Below are 25,367 nucleotides of genomic sequence, written 5' to 3' on the forward strand. Positions count from 1 at the left end.
ATTGAGTCAAAGAACATGCACCTTCAGAATATAGAGTGCCTTCTTCCTGTTCTGAGCTTCTGACCTTAAGAGAAAAGAGAAAAAACGGCAGGTGAACTGCTTGCACCTGAATGACATTACAAATGGCTTTCTGAAAAATTAAGAAGTCAACAGGCAGTAGCTGTATAACATTTTTATTTTACTATATTGACATTTTATGCACAAATATTTTATCAGAGTAAAAATAGAAAATAATTGTTTCATGTAAAATTACCAAAAAAAATGCAAAACACAAAAGAAATACGTAATTATTAGCAGAGTATAAGTGTCTTTATTTAAAGAGTAAAAAGTATGCAAAAAACGTTCTGTTTTACAAAAATTGGGAATATTCTTTCTGTGTTTTCCTTCTGGCAGCAACAGAACAACCTTTGACAATATATTCTACATCTTTTGTTTCATTGAAGACATCAAGTTAGTCACAGACTTCTCCCTCAACTACAGAGAATATGATGATGATTTCATACCATTTGAAAGATTCTTTCTTTACTAATTAGAACTTGGTGGAAAAGCAGATGGAGGCACAACAAAGAACCCAAAGGACCATCACACCTACTAAAAGCTGCAAAACAATAATGGGATGTATTTACAGACAAAGGGTGGGAGCAGGAGTTTCCCCCACTGGACTCATCATGTAACAAGAACATGCAGGGGAATAAAGTTTTGATTAAATTAAATTTCAATTTTGCTGTTTATCTTCCCACAGCCCAGTTTGATATAGAAAGCTGGTATTTTAAGCTTCTCTTATTATACTGTATTTTAACAAAAAAGGCTTCTCAACCACTCTGCTAAATAGAACCAGTGACTTGTACTGGACTTATGTTTAGTAATTAGAGCTGCTGCCACCAAACTACCACCCTCACATCATTCTTGGTAAGCAAACCCTCATCTCTCTGCACAAGCCACCTTGAACACCTGCCAACTGGTGGCATCAGACTGCTCTAATATCAATAAATGGACTCATGTTGACCTCTCATGAACAGATGCACTTATATTTTTTGCTCAGGGTTTATGACTTTTTTTTAAAGCAAAGTGAAGCCAGCATGCTCAGCAGATGGAGTGCTTTGAGAGCTCCAGAGCGAAAACAATAGTGAGAGGTACCGAAAGAATCTGGCAAAAAAATTTTAATTTTATATTCCTGGTGATGATGAAAAAAGTAAGCTAGAACTACATGCAAAATTTCTAGTTAAGCAAAAACTATCTGGAGATGAGCATCCACCTACAAACAAAAAGCTTTGTCCTCAAACACATCTTTAAAATATATGAGGAGTCTTGACGTTTTCTCCCTTCTGCCTCCAAGTGTGACCATTCCTGCTCTCCCTACTCAGCACAAACACACTTTGTGTTCAGAACCTCACTGTACAGGGACTTTGGGTTTAAGAGTAGCTGGATCCCTCAAAGAATTAAAGGTCTTCCCTTTTAATTGTTAAGTGTTACCAGAGGGACTTTCACTTACAAAAAGTTGGTAAATACCAGTGGTGACATAATAATTATACTGTTTAGCAACAGGAAGGGGAAAAAGCAACCCCCAAATCGCACCATTTTCAGCCATCAAAAGCAGCACTCATAGGCACCAGTACAGAAGCTAAAAAGCTGCAGCCTGCTTTTTACTGCATGTGTAAGTTTGCACGAAGCATAGCTCAGAATTCAGGATACGTTCCAACTATTTCTAATTATCATCCCCTCTTCAAATTGCACCCAGCTCTGGGTCATGCATTTGGCTTAAGAAGCTTTGAAAATACCACTTGAAGTTCAGAGAGAAATAAATTTTAAATAAAAAATGCCTCTTTGTATTTTAATATATACCAGACTGTACAATGATTGGGAAATCAAACTTCAGCTCTCTGTAAACTACTTTCAAATTGCTTTTTGTTCCTAACCAGGGACTACTGACTGTGATTAACTTAAGTCTTAGCATACTAAGGTTGACAACTGTGCTGGTTTCAGCACCTTGCAGAACACAGCATTAACCCCCCCCCCCCCCCAAAAAACCCAAACTGCTCTTTGGGTGAGGGCTGTTTTTTCAAGTTTTTGAATGACCTGATGGGGGGTGGCAGTGGGGGAGGAAGTTTATCTTTGCTTTTTGCTAAATGGCAAATGTCAACGACATATTTCAAAACAGGTATTTGCCCTCATATATGCATATTATCTACATATTACAATGAAATACTCATAATTGGCTTTTCACCTAAGCCAGATCTAAACCTGGATCTCCTTCTTCAGCACTGATCTCCAGTTAAGCCTAGTCTTAGTTTCCTTTGCTACTCCAGAAGCTATTTTAAGAACCTGATGCTTTGTAACATTGAGTGTGTCTTTTGGCTCTGCTTGATTAACTGAGAATAATGAACACATTTTAACTTTGAAAGCATCAAATGCCATTTGGTAGTTCAGCAGAGAACAAAAGACTGGGAAGGGCTGTGTTCAGACAACTGGTCAGCCTTTTTGCTGTGAGGACTTATTTTTGTTAGAAGTGCTGCAGAAATGACTTTGCACAGCCATGGTCACAGAACCTGGAGCGGTTCCAGCTCTCACCAGCTGCACACCATGGAGGCCCTGACTCACAGCTGCAGAAGTTGAGGGGATCCCTTAACTTACATTGAAATATATGCTGTTAAAAGATCCAAATTTATGCGAGTCCCAGTTCTTTATAGAAAACCATGCCCTACATTGTACAGTCAAGAAACAAAGGAAGTTTCCAATTCTGATAAAGATGGGAGCAGCAACTGCTCTGGTTGTAGAGGAAAGGCCTCAGGTTGCCACTTTGAGGTCCCAGTGCTTAGTTATCTTTCTCTGCTTGCAGGGATGCTGTAGCCAGTGCCACTGCTGTCACTGGCTGTGCGATGCCGTGGAGCTGCATCTTGGCCAGTTTCTTCTGCTCGCACTCCGTGACCAGCCGGTTCAGCTCTGCCGCGCTGTACCCGATCAGGGTCTTCAGGTCACACACAAACTTGTACACAAACCTCTTCCCCTGCACTTTGCAGATCATGTCTCCGTCATAGTAATACCTGCAAAAGGGAAATGAAACCATCAAGGCAAATTTCCAGCACCTGTGATTTCCATATACATCAGTTATTTATTTAGGGTCACTCAGAGACCAAAATTTTCTCATCGAGATTCTCATAACTTTATGTACCAAGATAGTATTTAGGCATTTTCTTACATGAGAAAAGGGAAGAGGGTTGAAAATTGTCCCTGCACCTTGATATGTTAAGGAGAAATGAAACATAGTAATTATTTTATAGGCAGTCAGAAGCACCAGTTCAGAAATAAAATTCTTAGAGCAGTTTAAAAACAGCTTGAGGGGGAAGAAGTTATATATATAGTTTATATGTCAAACTTTATTGCTTTGCCTTAGTAAGAAAATATTGTCTCCCCATTCATTATTCTCCTTTGCTTTACTCTTGTCTCTGCTTTTCTGAAGAAAAAAAAATCGTGTTGGAAACAGGTTGCAAATTAGCACTGTGGTTTTTATGATAGGAAAGCAGCCATTCTCCCCCTACTGTTTTCAAAGGTGGTAAGAAAACTATAAAAGCATGGGGTGGATTTGGGGGGGGTTTTGTCTTGTTTGTTTTGGTTTGGTTTTTTTGTTCCTTTTTTTTCCCCCCTTTTTTTTTTGTTCATTTTTTTTGTTATAGTTCATATGCTGGTAAAGCTAGATCTTTGCCTTCATTTACAACTACACGTGACTTCTCTAATTACAAATACTTTTTACATTGTGTGACAAAAGAATTATCAAACTGGGCAGAAATGCGGTAAGATAAACTCTACATGACCCCCTGCACCCCCGAGATGCTATAAAACTTTAGGTCGCACTAATAAAACAGAAGTTAGAATTGTGCAGTTTTGTTGCTGCCCTTGTCTCACTGGAGGCATTAACAGAATGCCTGTCACATTTCTCATTAAGCAAAACTAAGTGGCTGGGATGTAACTTGGATTTGATGTGTTTAAGAAGCTTGTGATAAATTTGGAAAAAAAACCCCGAAATCCAGCCCAACCAACCAACACAAACCGCACAATTTAACTGCCTCAAAACCATCACCCAAATGTGGCACAAATTAACCCAGATTTCTTGACTGTCTAAAACTCAATCCTCTGAGTGACATGCTTATAAAGGAAAGATGATCCTTGTTCACTGGCAAAATTGAGTCAATTACAAGGGCAAGTTTGTAAAATGTGGCCACGGCATGTCAAGTGCCAGTGTCCATAACTGTTTTAAAGTTAGCATTTACATTTATTGTACAATCCTGTACAATAATGCCTGTCTCAAAATAACGTAGAAAAATGCTTTACAGAGCTGAATATACTTCAAATTATTTAGTCTGCATTACTGATATTATCAGAAAGGAAAAGGACCCCAAGAAATCAGATGACATTTATGTGAAGGCCCAGAACAATGCAAGATTCCCACATCTCAGGCTAGAAACACTCAAGTTGAAATCAAGGCAATGTGGCAAGAGGATATTTTCAATATAATGCTGAAGGTGTTTCTGATTACAGCATTTGCTTATTCAAAAATATAGAAAACTAAAAATAAATACCCATGCAAGTTTACAAAGCCTTAGTTACTGGAACCTTCCAAGACACATGAAAACGTTGTTTCAGAAGAATACAGAGGACGAATTACTTTCCTTGAGTCTCACTTCCCTACTGGATAACTAAGCAGGTGCTGATTTTTAGAAAATTTACCAAGGTACGTGTAACAAAAAGAGCTGCTCTTCCCCTTCTCCCCCTGCCCTAATTTCTATGTTGGCTGCTTTCCCTAAAGCTGGGCAGAAGAGCCAGCACATTTCTCAATAACAGCAACATCATTTTCTGTATTAACCAACAACTGACACAGTGATTTCAGTACATTAGCAAACAAAACACATCACTACTTAATACAACATTAGCTTGGCAACAATGTTTATCATGGGAGTAGCAAGAGCCATTAAATATCCTTTCAGACATTTAGGTGTTAGAAAACACGTCAATATTGATGCAGCTGCCAAAATGGCAACACTTTGAGGAATGTGATTTCTGTAATTTTGTGACTAAAATATAAACACAAAACTTCTCTAATAGTGATTTATGCAAATGATTGTGCAGACATCCCTTTAATATCCCAGGGATAAGAACATTATTCTGAAGTTCTTCATCTGCCTTCAAGATCTTCTGCAGAGTTTGCTGACAGAACCCAAAAAACATTAGCACAGTTTAAATGACTTTTATGTTCCAGAATGTTTTCATACATGCCTTCAGTACACAAACTCAAAGATACACAAAACCAGGTTGAAAACACGGGAATGGTACTGCAACAATACAGGCTGGGCAGCAGCTGTACTGGGAAGGTTTTGCTTTGGGCAGGAGGTTGGACCAGGGACCTCCTGAGGCCCTTCCAACCCAAGGGACTCTTGAAAAAATTAACATTCTAATTTAACATATAAATAATGCAAGAACAGCCACACAGGGCCAGACTAAAGATCCATCTGGAACAGGAATAGACTCCAAACAGACCAAAACATGACACCTAAGGAAAACCAAGAGAGTAAATATATATCAATGTTCTTCCTTGCTTTCAATGAGCTGAGGCTCAGGAACTCTTAAAAGTTGCATCTTTCCACACCTAACATCCTCCAAAATATTTCCTTTTCATTAATTTTTCAACTTCCCTCTCAAACACATAAAATAATTCTGGCATCCACAATATTGTGCCCAAGGAAATTCCAAGACAAATGAAAGGGTATAGGTAAGCTGTGTATCTGGTGCCTGCCAGATGTTAATTAAATCCTCCCTACAAGACTAAGAAAGCCAGAATATGGTAACTTTACCATCCTTTCTTACAGAGGTATTTTTTAAGTAGAAATTGATTTTTTTAAAAACAATGCTAGAGGCGTTTACTTAAAAAAAACCACCTCAAAACCCAATGACAAAAAGCAGTCAAAAGTGAAAATGCTGAAGAGCAAATCACAGATCTCATACTTCAGTCAATATGCAACTTCACTCATATAAACAGAATTCCTAAAACTGCTTAAATGATTTGCAGGATTAGGCAATAAACACCTTTCTTGAAAACAAATCAGGAGAAATATATTTAACCATATCACAGCAAGAAATCAGAAGTTCACTCTTAATGATTTCAGGAAATTTGGATGAAGTTTCAAATGCTTCCAGAGACCAAAATAATCAGGGAAAAGAAGTCTAAAATTCAGGTACTTGCACTATTCCCCCTCCTGGAGTACATCCCCTACAGTGACTCAGTAATACAGGTCCCTTTTACCAATGTCAAACTACAAAATCACACTGGAATGAAGACACTGAAACCTTTCCATCTCTTCAGATGAGGAAAGTTCACTGTGATGTTGAATTGCAGCTGTTGAAACTTACCTGTCACCTGCACTTTTCAATTTAACACCCTCACAATAAGAACAATGAAAGGGATTAATGAATATGTGAAGTTAGAAAAGGCTGTTAAGTACTAACGATTACATAATTGCAGGAAAGTATCTGCTTTATTCTTTAAGAAGAGCAAGAGGAACGAGAACAGTAAAACATAAAAAATAATAATTCACACATTTATCTTTCTTTCACCAATAATCAATATTGTTTGGCACGCTACTAAGAGCATAAATGCTGAAGATAGAGAAAAAAACCCCAACATATTTCTGAAAGTGAGCTACCCAAATTAACAATCTTGAAGCAAGTCTATTTTCTTTTAATCTGATGGGAAGAACCAGCTTCAGAAGATTTATTTATTCCTTTATTAAAAAAGCTGCAAGTCTTGCACTGTGACAGTTAAAGATGAAGTAGCCAAATGAAAGCAAATCATATCTGAGTCCCTGAAAGTTTCTTACCTCAAGGCCCGACTAAGCTTCTCGTAGTTCATCGTGGGCTTGTTTTTGCGCTGTCCCCACTTTTGTGCAACCAGTTCAGGTTGATTCAATTTAAACTCTCCTTCGTCCCCAACCCAAGAGATACAGTCCCGAGCGTCTTTGTCAGTGAGAAGTTCTAACAAAAACTGCCACAGCTGGATCTGCCCATTGTTCCCTGTTGAAATAGGAGCAACAAGATCCATTTCAACTTGTCTTTTTTTTTTACGTTCCCCTCACAGATAAAAATTTTCAACCAACATATTTAAGCAGAACGACACAGAATATAGGACGGAAGGAAAACCTGTACTTGATTAATCTCTTCTAATGATTCTTTTGCAAACATTTTCCTGGAAAGTCACCAGTATCCATCTATTAAAAAACTGATGAATTCAGGAAAAAGTTAATAAAAATTTTTCATAAACCTGTCCCTAGAATTTAAAAGAAAACCCCCCAAAAAACCTCCACTGAACAAAATCACACAACAAAAACCTCCACAAAACAAAATTTAGACACATATTTATCTCTAAAATAGAACAGATTTAGCAAGAGCTGCTTATTCTTCTTCACACATTCCTCTTCTATAATAGAAGCTGTTTTTTAAAAAGTAATTTGGTCTCCAATTTTCAACATGTAATATTAAAAATACAAAAGAAACTCCCAAACTTAGCTTCCATCAACATCTTTCACATCCAATCATTAAGATTTCTTTCTAACTCAAGAACCTGTAGTAAAATTCCTAAATTCTCAATGAGATAAGGAGAGCAGACCTGATGACTAAGGAGAGAAATACAAAGTATTCCCTGCTAATGTCAGCCAATAAAATCTTGGCCTAAGAATTCTGAATGACATAACTATAGACTTTTATGGAAAATCTGAAACAAACAAAAACTAAAGGAGAGGAAAGGATTTAACAGAAAAACTCACAACAGTGGAGAGAACCAAAACAAAAATGACAGCAAGAAAAAATAAGGTAAAGAAATTAAGATCTGTTAGTAATAATGAAAAATTATGGAACAAGTAACAGTAATTCCAAAAATAAACTGCAGATTTAGTGTGCACTTTTCCAGATGTGCATTCTTTTAACTAAACAAGAAATATGAAACTTGCTAAATTTTGAAGTCACCAAACTGTGGGGGAACAGAGGAGAAGGGGAACAAGTAGAGCAAGTACCAGTTAGGCCAGGTTTCTACAACATACAGTTTATTTTTGTCCCCTTTCTGCAAATGGAAAGAAGTTAAAAGCTTGAAGAAAAGCTATGCAGGGGTTTCAGAGGACAGACTGTTAAAGGATGGGGGAAAGAAACCATTTCATGCATTTTATTTACTGCAGCACTGAAAAACTGCAGCACCACATTAACATGGTGCCTGTGTGAGCTGACCAACCTGCCAGGGCTGCTCGTGCTTACCACGGATTTTGTTCCTTTCCTACCACACGGACTCCTACAAACCTCACATTTGGTGCAACAAAGATGTGTTCCACCAAACTGTAATTCAAATTAATGAGTTAGTGTTCGCTGCATTTGCACGTAAAAATAACGGAGACGGTACCTGTTCTGTTCCCAGGGGAACTCCTGTCTTCCCCAGAGATCCTTGGAGCTCTCTGCACTTTGGCTGCCTTTGCACTGCTGTTTATCACTTTAATGGTGGTCGGGGTAGCAGGTTGTACAGACGCTGGAATAATCTGCACAGCTGTGGAGCAGAGAACGTTGCAGAACATCAATTATAAATCGCAGAGAAGCACATATATTTTATTTATTACCTGTATTATCAAAACATCTAGAAGCTTGGGGTTTTTTTTTTCCTTTGCTAAAAAGGCACACCGCATAAGTCACAATGCTAAGTATAATTTAAAGAGTTTTTATCTCTTACAGTGAAATCTGTAGTTTTAGATTCGTTGTAGAAGTGTCACATTACAGAGAAAACATCAGCTTTATTTTACTATCATGTGTATTAATGTTTCCATAAAAAAAAACTCAAACACCCTCAAGTCTTTGTTTTCATCTTTATGCTGTTCCCACATGATCTGCCCTAATGCCCTTTTCTCTGCAGTCACTGTACCACCCTCCAAACCTGGTATTCAAACAGTAAACACCCTTCTATTACCATGGAGGAGGATCCAAATGCCCTACTCGAGCTGGCTTCAACCAGACACAACCCCAGGACGTAACACACAGTCTGTCTATTTAATTTAAGCTGCTAACAAGTCTTCTGAAAATTGATTCATTTTAATAATTGACGGCACTTTTTCAGCTGAAAGAATGAGCTTCAAATAACAAATAACTTCAAATACATTAAAGTTTCTTTAATGTATTATTTCTAGTATTGGTTTATAAGTAAGTTTTCCCTTCCACATGCCCCTTCAGTTTTTGGAAATCCTTTTTTTTTTTTAAATTAATATTTTGATATATCTGTTCATTAATGCAATATATAACCTAAAACCCCAGAATAACTAAAAACCTCAAATATGTATCCTAGACAGCTTATTTCAAGTGGATGGAAAATCTACCATCCCAAATGAAAGTTATAATCTTCCACAGTTCAGGTTATACACCACCTCTCAGTCACTAACAAAACATAGAGAAACTCAACATTATGTTTGGAAGTTTAAAATATGTCCTTCTCCCCTTGGAAAACTACTCTCTTAAGTGATTATCTCAATGCTGTACTATCACAGAGCTGAACCAAAGTACAGTGCTAAACCTGCAAACGGTGAGAGTTAATGCTGATAGAAGCACTTACGCTGATCAATAGTAACAGTTGCTATTTCTCCAGTGTGTTCTTGACTAGCCAACACATCTGCAAGTTAGAAACAAAACCAGTACGTTTTTATTTAACCTACAAATTTCAAGTCACTGAAGATCAAAAGCTTTCATCTTTCACAGAGGAAAAAAGTCAAAATTTGGTATCCATCTACATGGATAGCTCATGGTCCTATGAGTAGAGGCATTTAACATCTGTCACTCAATTTTTAGAAATAAGGATGTACATGGCAAATTTCAAGGTATTTCATGCATTTTCCATCCCTTAAAACCTTTAGCTATATCATGTAAATGAAGATGGAAATGGCTTTTAGTCTGCCAAATTACATCCAAGCATGGTAAATCTGAAATGCAGATACATTAATGTATTAGGCCCATACAACGCATCACTCATCAGTTGTGTTGTGTACCATATAAGGATTTCATTGCTTCTGCTTAATAATCTTTACTTCTATATGACACAGAAATGTTCACTTAATAACTCATAATCGGTATTTAATTACAGATCAAATTCAGCAGATGCACAAACTACAAATCTCTATTAAAAACAAAGGAGGAATCATCAGTCACTACCTTCTACTAATGATGAAGTTTGATAAAAGACAGGCAGTGTTTAGCATGCAGACATCTTCCATGGCAGCAGACATTCTCTCTAATACCTCCTGTAACCTCATTTTTACTCGTAATATTAAGTAAAGGAAAAATAACTGCTCACAATTGGTTTCGTCTTTAAAGAAAGAAAGGGAAACAGAGAAGTGGGGAGGGGGAATAAGTAAAACCAGTTACAGAAAATTCTGCCATACACTTTCGGAGAAGCTCCAGGTGGCTCCAGAGGATTTCTCCCCGTGGGACGCGGTGGAAGAAGTCTTCCTGGCTGAGGCTGCAGAGCTCCCTCCCAGGAATGCTGAGCGTGCAGAGGTCGATGTCGGTCATGCTGAACTCCTTCATCACCCACACCACCCAGTGCAGCACATGGTCTGTCGACCACTGCACGGGGTCTGCAGAAAGAGGGATGAAACTGCAAATCACCTCATTATGTACTGCAAGGTCCCTCCTCAATTATATAACTTTCATAAAAGTAAGTGTGTAACATCAAGAAGTAGAGTTACCATCCAGAAGCAGAGTTACTGTGACCAAATCTGACTGGAAATTTGACAGTTCTTAAAATGCAGAGAGAGTGGTGTGGGGTGGTGGAGAGATGGAAAGGGCAAAAAGGGGATATTCTTTAGTAAACATTTTTACATCAGAACAGAGCCTCACATATCTCAAACACAGAAAATAATTATTTTTCTTTTTCCGTGCATCTTCAGTTTCAAGAAAAGAGTAGTCTCTCTCACACAAGGATACTCTCCTCAAACATGCTGATCAGTATGCAATTCTGACATAATACTACATTATCCCAGTTTCTACAATAACAAGTCACCACTGCACTGTGTTTGGCTGGGATGGATTAATTTTCTCCTCATCATGTTTTAGGCTGGTGACCAAACCAGTGTGTCATAGGTTTACTTGTTCTAAAAACCAAGCAGGGAAGTTTTCTTTCCCCTGCCTCGCTGTAAAAGAAAGATGTTGAATGGGGGAGAGTGGTTTGCTTTGGGTGATTGATCCGCACAAAAGAACTAAGTGGCAGGCCTGAATTCCAAGCTGACTGTGGGGAGGGGTGATGAGTTTTTTTTTACTTCTCTCCTGGGAAACGGGGGCACTTCACTTTTGCCTTAGCTCGGCCAAGGTGTGTGCTGGGGGGACTCCGAGATCGTTTTGTTCTCGGACTGGTCACCTGGCTGTTTTCTGACCCTGGCTTGCCTGCACCCTGCTCTGCCCCCAGCCCGGATCTGCTCGGATTTCATGGGGAAGGCCTGACCTATCTTCAGGGGAATTTTCTGGGGAGGAGGTTGCCCTTTTCCCTCCCTCCGCTCCCGCGTTTGGCAGCGCTTTGTGCCCATCCACGAAAAGGGGGAAATCCCGGCCACAGCCAGCTGCAGGCAGCGTTTGAGTATTTGTGGGAAAAACCTGCCTTCTTTCCCCTTTTCCCCTTCCCCTTCCCGGTGGGGGGGCGGGATCTCCATTTTCGGCTTCTCCCGAGAACCGGAGCCTCCTGTGGGCACCGCCGGGCCCAGCAGCGCCCCCTGCCGGCCAACACCGAGCACCGCAGGCTCTGCTCCCCCAGAGACCCAACAGCGCCCCCCGCCCATCCTGGCTGGAATTGCGCCAAAGGACGGGAAGTACCGAACCGCTTCCCTTTTGAAGGGGATTTCTGGGTACAGGATTATTGTTTAGTTGCTTTTGTTGTTCTGCCAACACACATAAATCCTTTAGTAAAGTGTTATTTTTCCTTTCTCCACACTTCCTCAATTGGAGCCTCTTAATTTCGGATTTACAATTTGCTTAGAGGGAGGAGTTTGGTCTTCCTCATAACTCAAGTCCTCCTTAGCAAAACACTTCTATCTCATTAAACTGAGACAGGGGATCTTCTTTAGTAAATGATTTTACATCAGACCAGACCCTCACGTATCTCAAACACAGAAAATAATTATTTTTCTTTTTCCATGCATCTTTAGTTTCAAGAAAAGAGTAGTCCCTCTCACACAAGGACACTCTCCTCAAACATGCTGATCAGTATGCAATTCTGACAAAATACTACATTTTAAACTTGTTCACATTAATCCAGTTTCTACAATAACAAGTCACCACTGCACTGTGTTTGGTTGGGATGGATTAATTTTCTCCTCATCATGCTGTGTTTTAGGCTGGTGACCAAATCAGTGTTACTAACACTGAGATGTTCTGGCTACTGCTTAATAAAGGGCAGTTACGCAGCATCATTTTTCACTGATGTAAAATAAAACCATGCAATGTAATCCTTTGGCAAAAGACACACCACAAAGGGTTTGGTCTTCAAAACATTATCAGCAGTGAATTTTTGCTAATTTGTTCTCATTGACAGAACACAATCTGCAAGGAAACATAAACCATTACTTTTCCCTAACCACTTCTTTGGTTTCTAAGTTTCTGTTGCTCCCTTTTCTATCTTTATTTCTCTTAACAATTAATATTTTCCTTCTTCCTAGGGACCTTTGCAATGGCACCAAATACTTGGATTCTAATGGCAGAAATTCTTGTAGCAGATAAAAAATTGTAATCTCTAATAAAACCCACCAAAACATGACACAAAGAGAAAGCCACATTTTAAAGACCTGCTATAAGCTCATTCTCCATTTGCAGCAAAGCTGAGAAGCCTGTAAGGATGAAAACACTGAAAAACTACCTTTCCAGAGGATTATTTACTGATTGGACTTGACTTTTAATATCAACACCCTGTACTCTGAAAAGATTCAAGGAATAGTTTCAGATTATACTGTAGAACCTAGGGGTACCTGATTTCAGCCCAAGTCCCTGCAATATCTACTCAGAAAACATTTAAAATTTTATTCTTTCCAGGAAGGCAGTTTAGCATATTTTTCAGATGTCAAGGGAACACAATTATTCATAATAGAGAGACCTCTGTCATAATGACCTAGCATGATTTTCCTGAAAAATCTGCACTCCTATGACCCAAAATACATTAAACTTTTAAAGCCACAGCTGTGGGTTATAGGGTTTTCTTAAAGCATCAACATTATGAAAGTTTATTAAAAACATTATTCAACATAACATCAGTTTAAGTAATTTTCTTCTGATATTAATGTGAGAGCATGCTGAAAAGTATTAGTTTGCTCCTGATAATCCCTCACTTTTTTTTCCCAACATTTTGCGTCAAATCCCTGATTATCAACAGACACAATATGATGAAAACTATTTTTGAAGTGCTTGCCAATAAGAACAACAACAAAACGCCATGAAAAAGCCATTGCTTTAGTTATCAAAAATACATTCAAAATATCTGCAAGCTACATGTCCTGCAAAGACCTGTGACTTGACTGGAATCCTTAAACACTTCCGAATATCCCACTTGCCAAATACATTCCAGTTTTACGGGTCTGCTCAGATACTACAGCTTCCTGTGCTGAATATGCCTTGACAGTACATTTCTGACAACCACAAGAAGCAACTGAGCTAAATAATTTCCTGAACATGATACAGGTCTAAACCCCACAGTTTCCGCTCAATTTTAAGCAGGCATTCAGAGATGTTTGTTTCTAAGCTACCATTAAAAGAGGAGCCTGCTAAGTAACAACATTAATTCAAAGGAGATGATCATCTACCAGAATATGTACTGTCAGTTCTGAATCATCTTCCTCCAGTATGCTGAAGTCCAGTATGGCTTTCCATGCAAAATCTGATTTAACACCAGATTCAGCATCCTCCTGTCCATGAACAATTTGTTTCGCTATTTTAAGAGCAACCTCCACCAAGTACTGAGTCCAGTTCAATTTCACACACATGTTAGGAACTTTATCATTAACATACACCTTATTAAGGAGGGTAGGAAAAAGAAAAGGGCTTTCTAAAAACTGCATTGACAAAAAGGTTATGGAGCAAAAAATTCTGATTTAATAAAACTCTTACAAGCATTCACTGTACTCCTCTTTAGTCTTCAGATTAGGTACTGGGAAAAAATTATTTCCTGTGAGGGTGGTGAGGCCCTGGAACACACTGCCCAGAGAAGCTGTGGCTGCCCCATCCCTGGAAGTGTTCAAGGACAGGTTGGATGGGGCTTGCAGCAAGTCAGTTTAGTGGGAGGTGTCCCTGCCCATGGCAGGGGGGTTGGAACAAGATGATCTTTAAGGTCCCTTCCAAACCAAACCATTCCATGATTCTATAATTCCCTTATGCAGATACTTGCACTGTACTTACCCACACCCTAAGCTGCCTTCTCTGAGGGCCTGAGCACCAATCCCTCAAACACAAGAACTCAGACCCTGCCCAAAACACACACCACGCTGTGTGTTATTACCGTAGGGAATTCCAAGGCGCTCCTGCTCCTTCCGGTAGCCTTCCAGTGCTGCAGCCCATCGTGTCACTTGCTCAGAGGTTTCATCTGAAATTGTTGCAATATGTTTTGTTCCATCCAAGGTTATCACTTGAGCTTCCTCAACGAGGTGAGCTTCAGCCTCTCCAGCATGAGCATCTGGATCAATCACCACCTCCACTGTCTCCACAGGCTTCACAATTTCAAGGATGTTCAACTTGGGCTCTATCCCTAGTTATGGGAAGAACAAACAAACACAAAACAAAGCTGGTAATGTCAATATCACAAAAATATTGTTTTAAAGCTTTCTGATTAGTAGGATTTAGCATACTCAGGGAAGAAGCAGGACACAAAAACAGCATTAAATTTCTGTGAGAGTCCTAAATTAGAATGACAGATATCTTATTATACAGCATATACTTCAGCAAGGTGAATACAAAGCTGTCCCTCTTTCCTCCCCCAGTATTACAGCTTCCTTTTCTATTTAGGTGATCCATTTCACAGATCTTGGACAGAATGTTCAGCATATGGGCATAAAGTGTAAGTATTTTGGGCTATAAGAAATATACCAAATAATAAGAAAAAAACCCAAAACACCAAAACCAGCAACCCCCAAGAAGACCCAGAACAAGCATCCAGCCCTTTTCTCCAACCATGAGGCATTATTTTCAGCCTTTACAATACTCTCCTGGTATCTCTGGGGTCTACACACAGCAGACAACATTTTTTTTCAGTACTCTGTGGCAGGCAGTATGTTTAACAGCAAGTTAAAAGAAAACTAGAAAATTCTTTATATTTCAAGCTTCATCAGCTATTCATGTTTTGGCTTTATGTCTGTCATTTCAGATATTAGATTGCTGAGCTGGAAGATACGTCTGTAATTATTCTGCAGCAATAAAGAACACATTCACTAATGTTTTGTATCACCACCTTCTCTGCTGTCTTGAGAAGGTATTTTGTCCAACTGGTGCCTTCACCAAATTTCTGACATTGTAATGAAGATTTTTCAAAATAATTTCAATTTTTTGACATATAATTTCCATTACAACGGGATTTATATTTCCATTGCAATGACAGCTAACTTCTTTAAAGATATTCTTATCAAAAATATTTGCACAGAAAAAAACCCCAACTTTAAAATTCCATCTTTTTATCACTTGGAAAACCTTGACTAGGTTAGGCAGATGAAAGTAGGATTCACAGAACATCATATGGCCAGGATAACTTCAGTATCTTGAGCCATAAAGTCTTACTTTTTGTCCCTCCTGTCTAATCTGTATTAAAGCTCGATGTGAGATGGTAAGTTCTGCAGGTAACAGCCTTAACAGCTGAAGCCACAATGCAGTCATAGCTCAGAAGGGAAAATAAATGGAGTACATACCAGTACTACAAGTAAGAACAAACCAAGTCTTTTTCAGACAAGTATTCCTCTAGATTTTAAAAGGAATTCAGCTTGAGAGAAATATGAGAAAGGGAACGCCACAAACACCCTAAGTACAACATGCAGCAATGTGAAATTAAGGAAGTGAAAACAGATGCAGACAACCAATAAGTGGTTCATTAGATGAAGAAGCAAAAATGAAGGAAAAGCAAACAAGTACCTTACTTAGGAGAGTATTTTATCTAGGACATCTAAAATTAACATGCAGAGCACAGGCTTCTTTCAAAATCAGATAAAAACGGGTAAGGGAAAATACTAAGGGTTAAGATTCTATTTTTGATCTTCAAAAAAGAAAGTAAAGAGAAAGTTTTCTAGAGAGGAACAGTTCACCATTGCTCAACAAAATAATTCACTGTCTGTCAAATAATTACATGTCAGAAGAACTTAGTGCTTTATCCACAATACAAACATGGAGATCATAGCGATGAGTCTCTGTAGAGTAATCAGCTTACAAGTAAAAATGTTGTGAATTAAGTCTGATACCTAACTGACTGCAACACTAGAGCAACATTAATTCCCTAGGTTTGTCAGCATCTCTCCTCACACCTTCTCCCTCCACTTACTGCATACAAGAATGGATGCCCAGTATCCCTTGGACACACCTAAGCTGTGGAACAAAATGACACACACCCCAGAAGCATAAAGTGGTACAAGGAGTACAAAGCTTCAAGGACATGAGCTACCAAGACATGTGCAGATGTTGCCAGGACATGTCCCTTCACTGCCAATTGTCTGAAGGTAGAGAACATACTCAGGTGAAGACTGACCTACAGGCAGCCTGGTTTATTCCACCCTGAAATGTCTAGTATTAACCACAGCCAGACACAGGACATCAGTCAAACTGCACTGTTAATCTAGATCAGCACCATTACATTCATTTGTCCCTTTACATACTAAAAATAGTAAAAGCAGAAATTGTTATAGGAAAATACTCCAGAATATTTTGCTATGGAGGTCTTCAAAATTAAAGATTTTTTCAAATTCTTTGACATACAATGGAATACAGTTACTCAGATCTCCACAGACTTTCAAGAAGCCCAGTTCAGAGCAGTACAGAACTGGGCTGCACTCAAAGCTGCTGTTCTCACAATGGCAGGAAAACCACACACATCTCCATTCCTCCAACCAGGAGAAAGGAGATAAGGCAAGGTGGAGTGCCAGGATGGTTCTTCTAGGAAAAAGAATAATCAGGAATGATATTTTATCTGCTGTAGTACAAAATGTTATAAAAGAACTACACTGGACTATATTTCAGCTGGTGTTCATTCCTTTGAATTTACAGATGGCTAATGAAAATTTGATAGAACACTTGAACTGATGCAGCAGCTTTGCTTTCAAAAAATAAGAGAGTCCAATCTACCACAAGGATGAGCACCACTGACTACTACTAGCCGAATTCTATACATTACACAAGTTGGGGAAAAATAAAAATAAGTAAATTGAGAATCTTTCAAAACCTCATCCATGCAAGTAAAATAAGCTACTGGCGTAAGAAGCTGTTTTTTCTGTCTGGCTCAAAGGGACACTGCAGTCAAGGGTAACAAGTCCGTTTTCCTGTTAGTGATCCAAATATCTTCCTTTTATTCATATCCATGTTATTGGTTTTCTGACATTCTGTCCTGCCATATTTTACATGCCTTCAACATGCAGATTTCTTATGAGTTATTTAAGTGTGAAGGCCTGAAAAACAACACTGAGGATTGTCCCAAAGGTACACAGAAGTACTTAATACTCAAATATTCCTTTTAAGGGGGGAGAGAAAAGAAAGAGAGTGAGAGACAGAGAGAGAAGGTGCCATGGGGTGGGGAGGCAAGAAGCTCCTTGTACTATATGGTCAGTTTTACATTAAAGACAAAGAATACCACCAAACACAGGAAGAATATGGAAGATAACAGTCTGAATACTGTAAGTTACTAGTATGAATTAAGAGCAGTTTTTCTAGTTCCCTGAAGGACATTTCTACTTTATTTTTAAAAGCAGAAAGGTAGTTCAAACCCCATCACAAATGGGGAACTGAGGATTCAACCCAGCACTACTCACCTGACACTCAGCATTAAACGCAAATTGTATCTTACTGAAGACTGTTAATACAAGGCAGAAAGGTTTACTTCTGTCTGACCTACACTGAAGCCACAAGAAAACAAAGTGTACTCCCCAAAGTTTGCTGATCTGCTTTGCTGATGTAACTCAAAGGAGATAACCAATCTACTCGAGTAGGAACTTGTCACTGCCTGAAAATATGTAAACTAACACCTGTAGCTGTTCCCAAAGCCCAACATGAACATTGTCTTCAGTGAGTGGTAGCAGTCCTTCCACTCAAGATAAATGGAAGGAGCAAAGCAGAAGAATAGGACAAAAAGCAAAATGAGGAAGTTGCTAATTCCTGAAGATTTGACAAGGGGAAATTCTGTCATACTGGATAATACAAATAAAAACTGTGCACCAACAAATCCCTATCCACCTGCTTAATATCCACCTCTGTCACAATGGTTTACTCTGACTTCTCATCCAAAGAAAACAGACAATAGATAGTGATCCTGGACTTTGATAAGAATTTCCAATTAGCTACATATACTTTCATAGTCTATTTGTTCCTGAAGCACACAAGCTTGCTCACCTCACAGAGATGAAACTGTCACCTACCTACACAAACTTCTTTTGCCTGCTTTGATATTTGGTCTGATATGAGTAACTACTCAACCTTGAAGAAATCCTCATATTGTAACTGTCACTATTTGACTCAGATTTGTTTGGGGTTTGGGTTTATGTTTGGGTTTTTTACGTATAAAAGGATATAAAGTTCCTATAAAAAACCATTTCAAATAGCATTAGTCCGTGACATTTATTTTAATTTTACTACTTATAACCACAGTACATAATGAAAGAGATTCTGAAGCTCCATGAGCATTCAGTGATTTTCTCAGTTTTACAGCTAGGAATAGGAAGAGATTAGGTTTGCTCACAAGTATTCCTACAATATTAGTTTGTCTGTACAACACACAAACATAACTGCTTACCTTGCCTAGATATCACCTGCACACTGAGTTGCACTGTTCCATCTGTTTTCACTCCTTGATCAAAGAGGCTTCGATTTGGGTCCAGCTTGATAAAAGCATAAAAAAATTTAAAAATATGTATTAGCCTCACAGTTACAAGAAACATATTCTCCTTCAAAGTTTTGAAACGCTTGGTGCCTGCAGCAAATCTGAAGTGTGCAAACATTTTTAGTGCTATGTAGACATAGTACATGACAGAAGGAATTTGATCTGTATTTGATACTTGCCACTCTATTCTGTTTAAGGCAGTTTCACTTAGAGGGACATTTTTTCATCTAAAAGAAACAAAGCAATATTGGGCAGTACCTTCACTACCTGAAAACTATCTACAGTTCCTTTTCTGAGTTTTAAACACCTTCATAAAAATTCTTGTCTTTACAACAGTATTCTCCTGTTGTTTCTGGAAAAGCCACAGATGTCTGATTAGAACAACAAATAAAACATGCAGCTATACAGAATGCAAAACAGTTATACTGTCTAAAACGTGGTGGGAGGTATTTCTTGAGTAATGCTTTGCTATCTCTACATCTGAGTAATATAAAAACCTTCTCATTTCACTCAGATTCAAGACAAGATTAGACTCACAGAAGTTCAGGCAGCAATGAATGATGTGGGCTACCTCAAGGGAAAGAAGTATTGTTGTTGCCCTCATTCTTTGTTCACTGGCAAAGTGCTTTCTTACCCTTACACCAGGAACAAAATAAAAATATTTTTATTTTATTCACACTGAACTTGTGTGTATATATTAAATGGTCTAATGATAATGAACCTGGTGTAAAGTTAAACTCTTACTTGTAATTAGTATTCCACATGAAGCATGAATTCCACAGAAGAGAAGAAAGGGACAAAGTATTTAAAACACTTTTCCATTAAGAGGTTAAATCTTTCTTAGCCTTTCAATTTACCTGGATATCTTGCAGACAAATTTCATGTGCATCCAAGGAACATTGCAGTCTGGGTTCCAGCAATTTCTTAAGATTCCCAACGGGTTCATTGATGTCAATAGCCTGACTCACAAATTCTGCTGTGGTGTAGGTTTGCTCAACGATGCTTAAATACCAAATTAATAAAACAAATCATTACCTACATGTTACTGAAGCAGGTATAGGAAAGCTTGATAAAAGTTAGAAGTAAACTAGATAAAAGTTAATACTGACTCTGAAATCTTAATACCATGCAAATAAACTCTTAGCTTGGGTAGAGAGTGAATTAGTAAATTTGGTCTCATTGATTTTACAGTTGGGTAACTCTTCTTTCACCCTGTCACAGCTGAAAATCTGAGTTAAATAACAAGATTCTGACCACCTTTTTCAAGGGACTGAGTCATGATTAACATATTGTACAATTTTAACCTGCATCTAGAGTAAACTAATTCTGCTTGTCTTGTCTGGACTGTATTTAAAAGATATTCAAGTTAAAAGCAAACACAGAAACTTAACGGACAGGGAAAAAACGAAGGAAAAAAATACTCATTGTCATACAGAGTAACTGTCTATGTCTCTTCACCAGTCAGCACAAGGATAAGCTTAGCACATACAAGAGACAACCAGAATGAAACTACAGCAACATGGAGGCTCGAAGGAACCAACAGCCATGTGTCATGGTTGTCCTGCACTACAGCAATGACAGTATTACCACAGGCATTCAGAAATATCAATATTATGGGACTACTGTCATAGCAATGACTTTAGACAGTTGGGCTCTCTTCACTTACAAAGAAGGAAATCAGAAAGTGTACAGTCACAGTTTGTAAGCACTAAAAATATACAAGGAGCTCAGAATAAGAAGAAACTACTAAGTGCTTTTAAATCAGTTCTCTAAAACAGGTTCCTAAAGAGCAGCTTACCTAACCAGCCTCAGCTATTTCTATCCAATGCATTAACTGAGCTCTGGGCTTTCAAACACAGTTATAAAAATTAGGAGGGAAGCATTAGGAACTAAAAAAAACAGGTGGAGGTAATAAAGTCAGAGGATATCAGACTTCAGTATCTATGGCTTCAATGGCCCTAACAACAATTATAGTCGATACAGAACATCATTTCTGCTCTGTTAGAAACAAATGACCCTGTAGAAATCCAGTATAGCAGTAAAGCAATGGACTGGAGAAACTGGAAGGTTCATCTCTGTTACAGAAGAACACACTGAAGCTGAAAGGTCTGTAGCACATAAACACAGACATGCTCCTACAGATATGGTGGTAGGAAAAGAAGTACCGATAATGTAGCAAGAAATAACAGTCTGGATTTTAAATAATTAAGACTGAGGGACATGACAGCACTATACCGATTTCCTCTAGTGGCTACACTTCAACTTTAAGAAAAACCCAACTAAATTAGATAACAAACAGAAAAATAAATTAATTACTTAATTAAGTGCTGATTAAGGATTCCAAAAAGCAGTACATACCTTTCTTCAGTGCATTCCTGTTTCTCAGTTCCATCAATTTCTATTTCTATCAGCTCCTCTGCCTCTCTCTTAGTCATGGCTGAAATGCCTTAAGAACAGAGCTAGAAAAAGAAATGAAATTTTTTTGTAAGTCACATACCAACAAGACTAGATAATGTTTTTTGTCCTATTTTTAAACCAAATACCAGAATACCCTTTTAAAGCCAAGAATTCATCTAAAAAATGAATCCAAGCTTACACAGATTTCACAAAACAGATGACAATACCTGTTTTTCAAACAAATGTTCTAGGGACAAACCCAGGACTATAATGGACATAAGCATGGAGCCCAAAGCATGATTCTCTTGGAGATACCCAAATTTATTGACTTTTGTTTTGTTTTGTTATGGGCCACCTACAGCAAAGAACATCTGAAAATTCATACTATCTTCCTAGCAAGGCTGAAAGTTGCTGCTTATAAATTTAAGCAGCATTTTACATGAAAAGCTGCAGCAGGAAGTTAGAGAGAAGATCAATGATTTCTTCATAGATAAATAAACTGAACAACACAGTGTTTGTTGACTGTCCTGTCTTTCCACCCATCTGTCCCACGGGCAATGAGTTGACGATGTGCACAATGAATGCATCTTGTTAAGTCCCAAACTAATGCAGGACAGTAGCAATGAAAGGGAAAGCTACTCTGTGATATTATTACTGAGACTGCAGATTTTCATGCCTTGTAGAACACTGGAGTCTGTTGGGAGCATAGGAGGTAAAGAAAGAATTACTTTGCATTTGATGAGTAAAGACATAGCTTGCCTGGTATTACTGTGTTTCACTAACCAGCCCATACATCATAACTATGAAATACAAATGATAGAGAACCAGGCCCAATTATATTAACAGTTTACAATAAATAACATCTTCAACTCATAACAAAGAGAGCAGGAATTAAGAGCACAGAAGAAGAAAAATCACAGCAGAAAATGCAAAACATGCTACTATTTAAATATCCACAATAGAAGAGATTATCAAGGTTTCCATCCTGGAATCATTCTTTCCCAGAGACTACTCTATCCCAAACCTGACTGTTAGCATAAGAATCTTACAAGACAAGTTAATAAGGGAACTTATTAAACTTTAAAACTTCTCTAAAGGAATTAATAGCCAACTACATTCAACAGCTGCTACACGAACTGTTTAAAGAAATTCAAACTACTCATCATCTCCTTCAAAACCTATTTTGGAAGATCAGTTGCAAAGAAATCAAAGGCTGCATGTGGTGCCATTCTGTAAGAAGCTGCCAAAGCCAAACAAGAAGTAAAAGTTCACCGCATCGGTATCTCACAAGAAGGAAACCCAGAACCTGTTCTGTTCACAGATCTGGCACTGTGAAAATCTCCAAAGTGTCAGGTAGTGTCCATTGAACAAGGCCCTGGGAGTCCAATTCCTATATCCTTTAATCTTGTGTATCATCTTCATGATAAGACTTCCAAAAAATGCAGACAGGCTTAAATATCTAAAAATAAAGACACCCACATGGTTGCAGGTGGCCTGTCTGACTGTTACAAAATATTTCAAAACCAAGGTTTGAGCAATGTCCCTTACTGAAAACTCCCAAAAAAGCAAAGATTAAAAAAAGATGAATGTCTTTTCTGCATTAGTAATCAGATTCAAAACCCCAAACAAGAGTAAATTATCTTTTTTTTTTTTTGTGATGAAGGGAGTTTACCAGTAAGGTCACAAAAGGGGTTAGGCTGGGATTTCTATTCGTTGACATATTCATAAATTATTTACTGAGAAAACTGCAGACTTGCAGAAGGAACTCACCATCTTGAATGATTTCTGGCAGAAAATATTCAACATTGCTAAAGGGAGAGCAAATATTACTGCACATAGTAACTGTTGAGAATTAGGCAAGGCATTTTGAAGCCCCCATGGATTGGATGCCAGAAGGGCAGCTGGACTAGTAACTGTTCACTCACTTTTCAAAAGCAGTTTGTGTTTGTATCTCTCCAGCTCTGGTGTATTTTTGGATCCCTGGGGAGGTGGGAGAGGGGCGCCCAGGCACAGAGAGTAGGTACACAAGGAGGAAGAAAGATGCTTCCACAGACACGAGGAAGGGAGATGATGGGTGGAAAGAAGAACAACATGATGGAAAGTCATTAAATTTCAGAGAAGCCTAAGGGGAAAATTATTCAGCCTTTCCTATGGTAGAATAAAGAGACTTCTCATGATATAAACATTTCACGTGAAGTCTAGCAAAGTTTGCTGCTACAGGATGATGCAGAGTTTGGAAGTGAACACAAGTTCACACAGGACTGAGCTGCCTGAGCCTTTCCTGAAGGTTCCTGAGAGACAAGAAGGCTCAAAGAGCCTGGTTTGCCTGGAGAGTCACGTGGTAGGAACACTGCAACAGCAGCATTTGTTTGGAGGAACGTATAAAACCGTGCTGGATTTGTGGAAGAGATATGGGCACAAACTCTGCTAGTAGAATTAATGTTTGCTATTGCACCAGGTTATTGTGAAGTGGGGATCAGTCCTGGACTCAGATGCATTATCAGCCGATACTGAAGTCAGGCACTGGAGTTATCTGTGCTCCCGAGAAGCTTCAGTGTGTGCAGCGCATATGTACCATATGCTCCTATCCATCCCTATTATTATCCAAACTGTAAATACCAGCACAAAGTAGGTAACAAAGCAGACAGCCTGTCCTTTAGAGGTCAGCTTTTACAACTCAGCCACTTCGGATTTACAAAAAAGATAGCGGACAAATGAACGGGGTGGGGGGAAGTCACACCAGATTTCACGTGTTTACCTTCCTTATCCACAGCCCGAGGTGAGAAAATAGACGGGAACTGGGAGCTGTGGCTGTGCAGAACATACCTGGTAGAGCACCAGAAAGCAAACTATGCGAGATCACAGAATCAATTAGGCTGGAAAAGACCTCTGAGATCATCGAGTCCAACCTATGCTCAAACACCACCTTGTCAATGAAACCAGAGCACTGAGTGCCATATCCAGTCGTTTTCTGAACACCTTCAGGGATGGTGACTCCACCTCTCTGGGCAGCCCATTCCAATATTTAAACCTCCTTTCTGTGAAGAAATTCTTCCTGATATCCAGTGTAAGCCTATCCTGGCATAGCTGGAGCCCAATGTCCTCCTGTCCTGTCGCTGGTTGTATGGGAAAAGAGACCGACCCCCACTTGGCTACACCCTCCTTTCAGGTAGTTGTAGAGAGTGATAAGGTCCCCCCGAGCCTCCTCTGCTCCAGGCCGAGCCTCCCAAGCTCCCTCAGCCGCTCCTCACAGGACTTGTGCTCCAGACCCTTCCCCCGCTCCGTTCCCTTCTCTGGACACGCTCCAGCCCCTCAGTGCCCTTCCTGCAGTGAGGGGCCCAGAACTGGACACCACACTGGAGGTCCCTGCCCAGCGCCGAGTACCGGGGGCGAACCACCAGACGCCACATGCCCGTAGATTCCCATCCAGCACAGGGCTGTACACGCGGGATAAGCTGTCCCGCCCCGGGGAGGCCTCGCGGAGCTCGGTCCGCGCTGCCCGAGTCCCGCGCCGGGAGCTCCCGCTCCTTCATCCCGGGGGCCCTTCCCCGCGCCCGCCCAGGCTCCATGTCCCCGCAGGCCCCGCTTCCCGCGGCGCCTCCGTGTCGTTGTTTGAACCCGAAACGGAAATGGGATCGCGGAGCCGCCGGGGGAGAAACGGAAACAAAACACGGGCCGGGCCGCGCTCACCCGCCGCCGCCACCGTCCGTCCGCCCGCCCGCCGCGCCGACGCGTCCCGCCGGGCGTCCGCGTCCGGCAGCTCCCGCGGCTCCGGCTCCGGCTGCGGTTCGGCTCCAGGAGCGGGTCCGGGAGCGGGTCCCGCCGGGATCGGGGCGGCGCGCGGGCCCAGCGCGGGGAAGGCGCGCGACTCCGC

General features: G+C 39.6%; 1 protein-coding gene across 4 annotated transcripts; it reads right to left on the reverse strand.

Annotated features, from left to right (window-relative positions):
• Nucleotides 1–284: 284 nt before the first annotated feature.
• Nucleotides 285–25,308, reverse strand: GABPA (GA binding protein transcription factor subunit alpha). 4 transcript variants are annotated; one of them, XM_051779765.1, is made up of 10 exons: nt 25,184–25,308; nt 21,455–21,555; nt 19,954–20,098; nt 19,010–19,094; nt 14,537–14,782; nt 10,446–10,640; nt 9,623–9,679; nt 8,432–8,572; nt 6,867–7,059; nt 285–3,041 (listed from the first exon to the last, which is right to left on the reverse strand). In XM_051779765.1, exons 2-10 carry the CDS (start codon nt 21,529–21,531, stop codon nt 2,813–2,815), a joined length of 1,368 nt encoding a protein of 455 aa, XP_051635725.1. In that variant the 5' UTR covers nt 21,532–21,555; nt 25,184–25,308; the 3' UTR covers nt 285–2,812. The 4 variants fall into 4 exon arrangements, with proteins under 4 accessions (XP_051635725.1, XP_051635726.1, XP_051635724.1 ...); XM_051779766.1 differs by lacking the exon at nt 25,184–25,308 and adding an exon at nt 24,878–24,899; XM_051779764.1 differs by lacking the exon at nt 25,184–25,308 and adding an exon at nt 24,252–24,682.
• Between the last annotated feature and the right edge of the window lie 59 nt (nt 25,309–25,367).

This window comes from Manacus candei, unplaced genomic scaffold, assembly GCF_025592945.1.
Source record: "Manacus candei isolate 608988 ecotype Guabito, Panama unplaced genomic scaffold, ASM2559294v1 h1tg000014l, whole genome shotgun sequence".
Classification (NCBI taxonomy): domain Eukaryota; kingdom Metazoa; phylum Chordata; class Aves; order Passeriformes; family Pipridae; genus Manacus; species Manacus candei.

Coding starts and splice junctions, on each gene's coding strand:
- GABPA (XM_051779765.1), bottom strand. CDS start 21,531: ATGACTAAGAGAGAGGCAGAGGAGCTGATAGAAATAGAAATTGATGGA. Junction 9,680..10,445: donor CCTGGAGCTTCTCCGAAAGT/GTATGGCAGAAT, acceptor TCTAACTTGCAG/ATGTGTTGGCTAGTCAAGAA. Junction 3,042..6,866: donor AAGCTTAGTCGGGCCTTGAG/GTAAGAAACTTT, acceptor TCCCTTTTGCAG/GTATTACTATGACGGAGACA.